The following is a 12,001-nucleotide window of genomic DNA, read 5'->3' on the forward strand; positions in this document are numbered from 1 at the left end:
TTATATGTGAATTAATAATTACATATTATTTATTAGGTATTGTTAATAATGACAGTAATAATGAACAAAATAATATAATATTTGATGAACATTTATTTGAACAATTATTATTAAATAGTTTGCATCATGAAAATGTTAAAAAAAATTTAGATAATTTTATAATAAATGTGTTATTAAAAAGTGATCATTCTACACAGTTCAATAAAAATTTATTATATGATAATGTACGTAAAAAACGTTATGCTATTTATAAGAATCATTTGGAAACAACTAATAATCAACATCATCATCATGCGGCTACGTTACATCATCATTTAACAAAGGGTATTTCATCGATTGTACAAGATGCACCGGATTTAGAAATACCACGTGAGAGCGATAATGCAAATAATAATGATTGGTTTTGGTTGTCCGGTACAAGTCGAGTACCGGTAAGTGTATTTTATTCTTTCTGTAATCTTAAAAACCGAATCATTTTTAAAGTATTAAAAAAATTTAACGATGTATATACGAGCATCAAAGCAATTTTTAAAAAAAAGCTTGTTATTCTTTTATATGAAGTTGGAATAAGTTTAAATCAATTCTGAAAATTTTAGATTGGGTTGCCCGATTATTTAAATAAATAAATGACTTTAAATTAGCCATATTTAACATTGGTTTTATGGAAAAGCGGTTGTAAAGCGAAAATTAAAAAAAAAACTATTTAAATTAAAGTTAAAACCTTAATAAATTATTGAAAACAAAAAAGCCCGTTGTGCTCGACCTGTTGAGAATGGTGGAAGAAAATTTTTCAATTTTAACGGTGAATTATGTTATAACGTGACAATATAAAACGAAAAGTAAGAATACAATTTTTCGCTATCTGGAGTGATTTTCAAAATATCGAAAATTGCAAATTTTGTTTAATTACTTATCATTCGATATTTCGAAAACTAATGTTGATTTCTAAAAATTATATTCTTATTTTTCGTCATACATTTTTTCATATATTTATTGAATATTTATCAATGTACTATGGATACCTCTTTTTAAATACTCTTGCACCCGGTGGTTGCAACATTAAACGCGTTATAACTTCACAAATATTGATTTTAGAAAGAAAAGGAAGTAAAAGTTATAGAAAATTTGTAGATTTAAAAGTTAAGTTCTTAGCATTTTATTGTTTAAGTAAATATTAAAAGAGATATCGGTCAAATAATCAATGAGTAAATCGTTATAGTCGTATAAGTAAAAGATAGGAAATTTAATTATCTACAATAAAGATTATTACCATTTTTGGTCTTAAGGTAGTACCAGCATGAAATCACTTTTCGACAGATTTGGCCGAATTTTTTTTCTCGGGTTTATAATAGCTTTATTTATGAATTCCTAAAATTTCATAATTTTTGACCGTTTAGATCGCGAGATATTTAAAGACAAAGTTCGCGATTTTGAGGGTCGTGTCCCATTTAAAGCATGTAAAATGTCCGGTCTCTCCAACTATTTTTTATGATATTATTATATATTGAAGAAAAAGTAGAAAAAAATGTTTATACAATAAAATTCTAAAAAAAATATTTAGAAATTAATTTTCACTTTCGAGATATTAATTTTGACGTAAATTGATCGAAATTGGGACGTTGGCATAATTATTTCCCATTTTAAACGGTCAAAATTTCTGAAACTTTGGGAATTAATAGTAAGCATTATTAAATTCTTAAATTTAATTTTTCGTTAAATTCTGTCGAAAAAAAAATTGTACCATTGCTTTAACATAGAAACTGCAAATACCATGCTGGAACATCCTTAAGTAACATACACGGTTATGGAGATAAAACCCAAAACGGTTTTTCTTAAAATGGAGACACTTCCCCCGCCTATTTTTGTAAGGATTTTGTGCATTTACATTCAGTACGTGATACTGAACCTATTTAAATAACAAGTGAAAACAAACAATTGACTGAGTTAATTGTTGAAATACCATGCATAGTCAGTATTGATTTCTTTATCATATTACATATACAAACATGTGACACATACATACCTGATAATCAAGTATAGTACATATTATAAAATTTCCGCCTAATTGGCGCCCTCACGGGTAAACAGTGATGTTTACGAAAAAATGTTTCAAACAAAAGTTGTTTAAATTTTGATAAGGAACATTTTTTATATTTAAACTTTTATTCTATCTCTAACGGTTTACAAGACCCAATTGACCTATGATGCTCATTTACAAACTTGACCTCACTTTTTACGTCCTGAGTACGCTGTAAGAATTACAGCTCGATATCTTTTTTCGTTTTTGAGTTATCGTGTCCACAGACGGACGGACGAACGAACAACCGGAAATGGACTAATTAGGTGATTTTATGAACACCTATTAGACAAAATTTTTTTCCTAGCATCATTATTTTTAAGCGTTACAAACTTGGGACTAAACTTAATATACTATGTATATTTCATATATACATGGTATAATAAAATAACTCCTGTAATTTAGTGCATTATGGACAAGAGTAACGAGCTTCTATATAAGCTGTATTAGGAGACAAACATCTTAAGTTTTAAACAAAATACGAAACCCTAATATGTAAAAATATTATGTGAATTTACGATAAATATATTACAATATCGTTCATAAAAAACTGATAATAAGAAAATTACAATTTTATCCGCCCCATTTTGCCACGTATCTACCCACCTACACGTATAATATCTATAGGTATAGATATCATTTTACACGTGAAATAAATCTTATATTAAAATGCGTTTGAAATTAAATATTCACAAAAAGCTTCTCGAAAGCTATAGTAAATAATATACGTTATTGTTGAGAATGGAATATATAATGTTGTAGGTATGTAGATCGTGATCGTATGCTAGCAGTTCTTCCTGCTTAAAATTCGATGAATAGGTACCCGTTTTGTGAATGTTAAATATAAGATATGAATATTATGAATTTTTATTTACTAAAATGAGGGAAAGTTAACGCCTTCATTTCTGATATCGTTTTCAGAAGTAAAATTTTAAGAATCAATGCTTAGAAAATCACTATCATGTCTAGTGTTGAAACATTTTTTTTTTGTGTGTCGGTTTTATCCTGAGAAAAGTGCTGACAATTTGATTTGAAATTACTAACAAAAATTTCTGAGACATATAGTTCCTATCATCAAACTTTGTCTGTTTTTGAATTGGTCATAATTTTTAAACATTTCTAGGATATTTATAAATAACATAATAAAAAATTTTTGTTTGTAAAATTGTCTAATTTTATTAAACAAAAATTTGATTTTCTGCAAGGGTTAACTTTATCCCCAATTATTATACAATAGACAAATATAAAAGTAACTACAAAATAAATCAGGAGTACATCGAATCAAGAAAATTCATTTTTTGTTTTCGGTATATTGGTTTTTAAGCCTTGTAAGTAGGTATATTGATTATAGGAAAAAAACTCCGTTCGTCAACATGATAACTCAAAAACGAAAGGAGATATCTATAGCTGAAATGTTTTAAAGCGTGATCAGTACATAAAAAGTGAGCAAGTTGACTAAGTTAGATGTTAAACTACTGACTGCGAAATATTCGAAATGATATTGGGAAAGACGACTTTATTTTCATTACAAGAAGACCACAACAGATGTTTTAAGTTCTAAAATGGAAGGACTGTTGATCCATAAGACCCGACTAAAAAGAGGGGTGTTATAAGTCGGGGTTATCTTTAAATTTTATACCATGTATATGAAATATACATAGTATATTAAGTTTAGTCCCATTGTATATGAAATGAACATAGTATATTAAGTTTAGTCCCAAGTTTGTATCGCTTAAAAATATTAATACTATGAACATAATTTTGGTATGGGTGTTCATAAAATTACCTAAATAGTCCATTTTCGGTTGTCTGTCTGTCTGTCGTCTATCTGTCGTCTGTCTGCCCGCCTGTCATCACGATTACTCAAAAACGAAAAGAGATATCAAGCTGAAATTTATAGCAAGCTTAGGACGTAAGAAGTGAGGTCAAGTTCGTAAATGAGCAACATAGATCAATTGGTTCTTGGGTCCGTAGGACCCATCTTGTAAACCATTAGAGATAGAACAAAAGTTTAAATGTAAAAAATGTTTCTTATAAAAAATTCCTTATAAAAATTTGTTTGAAACATTTTTTCGTAAACATCACTGTTTACTCGCGAGAGCGCAAATTATGCGCAAATTTTATAGTATGTATTAATATGGGTATATCAGTTATACATGTATATGCGTGACATGTATATGTGTATTGTGATAGAACTGTCTATCACAATATCAACTGTCTATACATGGTATTTCAACAAGTAACTCAGTCAATTGTTAGTTTTCATTTGTTTAATTTAATTTATGTCAAAACAAATGATTTTACCAAATTTCTTCCTTATTTTTAAACGAACAACAGGTAATGATGCTTTTTTCAACCCGATAACCTCCTGTTTTATAAGATAATATTCTGTGATTGGCTGAAATTCATACCGTCGAATATGTATGTAAATATTTATATGGAAATCTCAAATGTATTCTTTGTTTTCGTATCGTTTTTTTTTTTTCATTTGCATAATTTTTCAAGTAAATTTCCTCTTTAAATTAATTTTTAAATTTGTTTATTATAAACACGTTTACTTTATGAAAAATATGAAACAATTTATTTTGTATTTTCTGAAGAATTAAACATACTTTTCAACAAATTTCTTTTATCTATTATTCAATAGAACTAACAGATATCAACCCGCTTTGCTAGGAAATTTCTCCTTTAAAAACAAAGACTATCACGTTATAGCTCTCACTTATCCTCCTTTTTGTTCACAATTGTATTGATTTTAATTTTCTTACCTTCAAACTTTTTTGAAAATGAAGTTTTGCCCATGATACTCACTTACATTGTAACTTTGTAATTAAAAATTAAAATTACCCCATCCACCGAGTTTCATCAAATTTCAAAAGAAAAATTTTATTTGCGTTTTTCTCGATTTTTTCAAAGGGATACCCCTTAAAAAAATTGCAAAAAATCGATAAATTTTTTATCTCCAATTTCGATAAAACTCAGTATATAAGATAATTTTGACCCAAAAAGTACAAAAATCGGAAATTACTATGAAAATTCAACTAATAGACTGAACAAGAATTCAATGATTTCTTGTTTTCTAGATATATTCATTATAATTTTTATTTAAAAATGTCTAATATTTTAAATTATATAAATATAAATTTTAAATTAAAGTCCGATGTAATTATATAAATATAAATTTCAAAATTAATAAATCTTTTTTTTTTGGAAAATAACAAATTATTATTTTGGTATATCATTTCAAGCGTCGAATTTCATTTACAATTTAAAATACAATTGGAATTCTGGGTAATATATGATTTTATAATTACCTAATATTGTATATTTACCCAAATATATTTGTTATTTCGTTAAGCGCAATCGTTTGTACATTTGTACACATATTCGATTACTTAAGCTCGATTAAAATTAAAATTGATCAAACGATTAAAATTAATATCAATTGAAGCAATACATAAACACATAACAGAAATAACGAATTATATTTTATGAGCTTGCAATATACCGGGTGTTAAAAAAGTTGTGTGATGACCATTCATAACAATCTTGAAATTAAATATTTGTTAAAAAAAAGTTTGTATCAATCAAGGGATTGTCGTGACAATTTCGATAAAAGTATAAGTAAATTATGCTAAAAAAGTGTAAAAATCATGTTTATATTTATAATTTGGTGATCTTTTTTCGAAATAAAGGACCTTCAACCCGCAATCGTTTAGAATAACGATTTATTTAGAAAACTAATCCATGTCAGAGTATCCATTGTTAGAAAAAGGCTCTTACTTGGTAAACCTTTGCAAACAAACGAACCTTGTTTGTGATATTTTATATTGAGCGCCTCAAGCTTTTACAAATAGTCATGTTTGAGTGACCCCAAAAAAGAATTGTTTTCTAAGACTCCTAAATAAAAGCTTGTTCTTAAATAGTATTTTTGATTTAAATTTTTAAAGTTTAAGCATGTTTATTAAACATGGTGGAAGCGATGGGAAAATAAGGATGCCTTATCATGCATTGTCATCCAAACTAAAAGTATGTACAAAATTTCAGGTCAATCGATTGAGGAACTACTTCAAAATTTGTTTGAGTTGCAAGACTTCACCCGGACAAACAACATACATTGCAAGTTAAATAAAAGCTTGTAAAAAAAGATATGATTCTGAATATTGACAAAACAGCTGCATATAAAAATTGAAAATTTAGCATTCTACGGTCCCAACACGGGGTATTGTATAGCGTTATTGTATGTGCAATGAAGTCAGTGCAACTAGTAATTTTTTTTCTCTGAGTTTTTTCCGATTGGGCCTACATGTCTACCGTTGGGTTTCGAATATTTATCATCATTAAATCAAATATATTCTTAGTTCATACGATCAATTCCATTTTTTCCAGCTACAACTTTGGAAATCCTTCATATTATTTTTCTTCCCAAATTCAAACATCTTGCAACTGCAAAAGGATACTTCTTTCCCGTCTATAAATGTATTGAGAAGTTGTCATTATTTTAACTTTATGATTTATGGAAGTCCTGCTGGTATTACTTGGACCACCCTGTACATGAATAATGCTATGTTTATAGAATGTTTCATTCAATTGATTTATTATTAAATACTGTTATATATCTCGGCGTCACAAAATGTGCACGTGTTTTACCATTCTAAGTGATAATACTATATGATATGTTGATAGTTATGTCACTTAGAATGGTAAAACACGATTGAACAGCGGCATATTTCAATAATATACATAAAAATTTATATATTAATTAAAATACTCATAGCACTGTCATATAAACATTAAATTTTTACGCTAAACTATAAGAAGTGGGTTTCGATTATACAGGTCTTGAGCTATATTATCCGAATGACTGACTCGTGGTTTTCCATATTCCCACACGATGAAAACAAAATCATATAAAGTTAAAATTTAAATAAGTAACTCTTGCTCTTAATTAATCTGAACGTGGATTTGTCTGCTGACAAACCTATCTCCTATTTGCTATTGCTAACATCTTCCGAAATCAATTTTTTTTTTCTGGAATCAAATTATCAGAATCAATAACGATTTCATTCAATAATATATCGAAAAGAAGCAACTTTCCTTGCAATACTTATAGGTAAAATCGCCAAATCGAGTTCGACATTCATTTTTTCATTCGACATTCGATTACATTTTTCTCTTTCTCTATTTGGATCATTTTGCCATGCAACAACCGACAGTTTAAAATAAAATTACAACCAACTCAAACTGAATCTCAGCAGGCATTAAATAAACAGATTAGATATTAAAAAACCATCGTAATTTACAACCATTCTTTTCAAATGTTTTATGTTTCATTGAAAGATTTAACCTTGCTTATACAATATTTACTGCTTAACGTTATATACAGGATTTTTCAGCATAGCTAGTCTAAGGCGTATTTTTATACAAAGCTCATTATTTTGTTGTCAATAAAAAAAAAATTCTTCTTGTTTTTGAGTTATCGTGATGACGTACAGAGGACGGATAAACAGACAGACAGGCAACCGAAAATGGACTAATCAGGTGATTTTTTGAACACCTATACCAAAATTTTGTTAGTAGCATCAATATTTTTAAGCGTTACAAACTTGGGATTAAACTTAGTATACCTTGATATATATTACATATATACATGGTATAAAAATATAGTTTAATGTTATCTTATGACTCCTCTTTAAAAAACGCCTTAGGTCAGCTTTGATGAAATATCCTATATAATTTTCCCAGTAGTATTTGCTTGTTTTTAATGAGAATATCTCCATACACTATGTTTGAATCATATGCTGGTCAAAAACAAATATAAACATTTCAATACAAATAACTAAACTTTAATACCAATATCTCTCTCTTTCTCTCTTTGACTAATAAATGTATCAATATTCCATGTTCCATATTGAAAGTATCACATGTTAAAAATAAACAAGTGAAAACAAACAATTGACTGAGTTAATTTTTGAAATACCATGTATAGACAGTGTTGATTACATTGTCACATTAGACATACATACATGTCACACATACATAACTGATATTCCCATTTAATACATACTTCATTATTTGCGGTCTCACGAGTAAACAGTGATGCTTACGAAAAAATGATTCAAACAAAAGTTGTTTATTTTTTTATAAGGAATATTTTTTATATTTAAACTTTTGTTTTATCTTCTAACGGTTTACAAGATGGATCCAACGGATCCAAGATCCAATTGACCTATGTTGCTCATTTACGAACTCGAATTCACTTTTTACGCACTAAGCACGTTATCAAAATTTCAACAGACATCTCTTTTCGTTTTTCAGTTATCGTGATGACAGACGGACAGACAGACAGACAATCGGAAATGGACTAATTAGGTGATTTTATGCACCTATACCAAAATTTTGTTTGTAGCGCCAATATTTTTAAGCGTTACTAACTTGGGACTAAACCTAGTATACCTTGATATATATTACATATATGCATGGTATAATAATGTTGAGCTAATATTATGTATCATAGGCACAAAGATACAATATGCGGGTTGTTACCCACCGGGTAAGCAAACTTCTCTACGGTGCAATTTTAACAAAACTGCGGTCAGATTTTGCAACTCCTTAACGATAATCATCGTTATCGTTAAGCATAGCTTACGATATCAAGCATGAATCAGGGGGTGATGTTTACTGTGATAATTGATGTCATGATAGCAACATCTGTATGTATATTACTGCCAAAACAAAGCCTGTACAAACAACATAGCCCACGTGGGAAGTAGCTGTCGAATATGATAATTTGTTAGAAGGTAGTTTTTAATTTGTTTATCAAAATTGTCAATGGATTCAAAGTTTTTTGGCGAACACTTTTAGTGTTATTACTTTTTTGTTATTGTTTACTTTAATCATGTATACGATATTTATTTACAACATGGTCTCTCGATTATAATTGATGTTTTTTAATATGATACATACAGCGTAAACTAAATTGACAAATATCTTATGTAGTAATCTTAATTAAAGAGAATTCAAAAAATACACTTGAACCAGGATTCGAAACCGGATTTCTTGGATTCATGTCAAGCCCCCTACCAATTAGACTATTCGAGTTCTAGACACAGTGTAATTTTTCAACTCATTTAATTTTTATTTTTACTTTGTTTATTCACTTATTTATTATTATTACTTTTTGTTATTGTTTACTTTAATCATGTATACGATATTTATTTACATCATATGATGGACTTAGTATAATCGTCTTGAACAGGTCTACAGATTCCGAATATGACATGCATGCCTTTTTATATGAGGTGGTCATCATTTTTCCTTCATCGCAAAACTTAGTTATCGGTTTAAATTCTGTATTATGAAAAATGGTGTTAGAAATAAATAATAAAGTACTTATTAGTACTGACTTTAGCCTCTAAATTATTTATTAAAACGTTAAATAAAAAAGTATTTTCAATAATTACAATCTATTGTGTTTTATTTCAAAACGAAATTCAACGCTTGTTGATGAACCATGCTGTATTGCATTATTTTCTCATATTAAATTTCAATATTGAAAGCAATTATTGTAAAATTCATTTATTGTATACAAATTTAATTGAATCTAATTGAAAATATTATTATTAATATATAACAATTTATAATTATTTATTATATATTTTAATTGATTAAAAAAATTATTATTATTACTTCAATATTTTGGGTATTATAAATATAGTGCAGTAGATGAGGTCTTACTTCACCCATCTGATAACCAGATGAGACATATTTACATTGAAATTTTTTCCATGAACGGTTTTTTTCAGGAAATCCTACACCATTTTTTTCGTAATTAGGTAAATTATATTTCTACTGTTACCAATTTCGATTGGTTAACAGATCGGTGTAGATCTGTTCATACTATATGAACGGGTAAGTCAAGAAAGGTAACTACACCGATCTGTCAACCAAAATTAAAATCAGAAAAAAGATAATTTAATTACAAAAATAATGGGATAGGCTTGTTTGGGAAAAGCCGTTCATGGAAAAACTTAATTAAAATTTAATGAACAATAGCCATAAAGACTTTTCGGTAGAAAAGCTATGACACGAGTCTGGTCATGTCTCATCTGGTTATCAGATGCGCAAAGATCGGCCTCATACCGTCTCGGGGACTAAATATTTCATAAGAATTAATAATTTTTGATGCATAAAGTTAAAAACTATCTACGGGTTATCGATGGAACGATGTGGTGATAAATTAATCATCTCGTGCACTCGAGCGGACATCAAAAACTGGAACTGTTTGGCTTTGATCTGGATTTGATTGGTTGTTAGTCTCTACAGCAGTCATGGCTAAAAAATTGAAACGTTATTACAAATACGTTTTAGAATTCTTTTAAATCGAAATCAAATTACTGCAAAGCGTGTCTGTAGAAATTTCACAAATAAAAGGTATTTTATCTCCACATGGCAAATCAAATAAACGACCATTACGTAATAATGCTCCACAATTTTCTTTTCCTCCAGCATTATCAGGTTGACCAGCTGCCCAATGCATGTAACCAGAACTTTCTAAAGACTTTCCTGAAACATTATTTTAATAAATAATGGGAATCGATCTCGGTAAATTTTTTTTGTATTTTACCTGAACGTCACTGAGCTATGCTTATAAAAAAGAAATATTTCTTACCATCAATTGTAACAAATTCTCCTTCTTTAAAATAGTCATGGAATCCAAGAAAAACACAGCTCTTATGTACAACATCGGTTAGAACGTCATCAGGGTATTTACTCATCATTCCACGTAGAAAATTAGCTTCCTCCTCCGAATTAACTATCGCTAAATAACCACCTTCAACTTCACAGATTTGTCGTGCTTTTGCCCAAGTTTGTGGATCTCGGTGATATTTATAAAAACTATTTTCAAATAATACATACCCACGAGGCACTCCATTTTTAGAATTTATTTTCATTTGATTTGAGTTCTATAATTTAAAAAAAACTAATAAACAGAGTTACTTTACTTTATAATAAACGGAGTTCCAAATTATCTTATGCATCTTTAATAGGGCTTTTCATTTACAAATTGTTTTACCACTCAACTTAGGTTAAGATGAAATACAAGCGAGATGAGTAGATTAATGTGAGATGCCATTTTTGTCGGTCAAGTTAAAATTACATTCTTTAATTTAAACGATTTTAAAATTACTGCCCCACTAAAATGATTTGAAAAGGTTTATATTATAATTATTAGAACAATATCTGACGAGGCTCGAGCAACGACGACACTGTCTGGCAATTATAATTTACACTGCTAAAAGGCCATGGAAAATGATTTAAAATAATTTATTTTAAAAGGGTTTTAAAATCAATGATTATTGGTTTTTTTTAAATCAGGAATGCGCATTAGTAAAGGTAGTAAACATAACCGCTGTCGGTTGCCTGGTCTTCACTTTCAATAAGAAATGAAACCTCCAAAATCTCACCGTATTAAAATCAACTTTGTCATGACGTTGGAAGTTTTTATAGTAAAAGATTCTAAGAAAAAATTTCAAACTTACCCCAAGAAAATTAATAATTAAATCATTTGCATACGGAAATGCATTACAAATTTGTAAAATTAGCACCGGTAAAAGTAAAATTTGAACAATGTACATGATAACTATTTGATACTTTCAAAGCAAATAAACTACAATCAAATTATTTTCTGAGTGAATTTGAATATTTTGTTTTATACATCAAGGGAAATGGAGGCAGATAAAAAGGCCATGAATTTTTTTTTTTTAATCTATAAAATGATGAATAATACATGATTAATTAAATGAAATGAATTATCAAACTAAAAAAAAAATTTATTTATTTATTTATTTACTCATTTACAATAAAAGGGCTACATGCCCATTGAATACGAAAGTATGTTGTACAGATAGTTTACATAAGAAA

General features: G+C 28.4%; 2 protein-coding genes across 2 annotated transcripts in view; one reads left to right on the plus strand and one right to left on the minus strand.

Annotated features, from left to right (window-relative positions):
* The window catches only part of LOC123298661, a 164,391-nt gene that overhangs the window by 525 nt on the left and 151,865 nt on the right, over window positions 1-12,001 (plus strand). Inside the window, exon 2 of the mRNA XM_044880754.1 lies at window positions 151-431. Within this exon, the coding sequence (XP_044736689.1) occupies window positions 151-431 (281 nt within the window). The remainder of the gene's footprint in view (window positions 1-150; window positions 432-12,001) is intronic.
* LOC123299220 (hemolymph lipopolysaccharide-binding protein-like) lies at window positions 9,748-11,753 on the minus strand. The gene is made up of 4 exons (XM_044881521.1): window positions 11,620-11,753; window positions 10,749-11,043; window positions 10,475-10,642; window positions 9,748-10,411 (listed from the first exon to the last, which is right to left on the minus strand). The coding sequence occupies exons 1-4, from the start codon at window positions 11,713-11,715 to the stop codon at window positions 10,317-10,319; spliced, it is 654 nt and encodes a 217-aa protein (XP_044737456.1). The 5' UTR covers window positions 11,716-11,753; the 3' UTR covers window positions 9,748-10,316.

The sequence above is a fragment of the Chrysoperla carnea genome, chromosome 4, assembly GCF_905475395.1.
Source record: "Chrysoperla carnea chromosome 4, inChrCarn1.1, whole genome shotgun sequence".
Lineage (NCBI taxonomy): Eukaryota > Metazoa > Arthropoda > Insecta > Neuroptera > Chrysopidae > Chrysoperla > Chrysoperla carnea.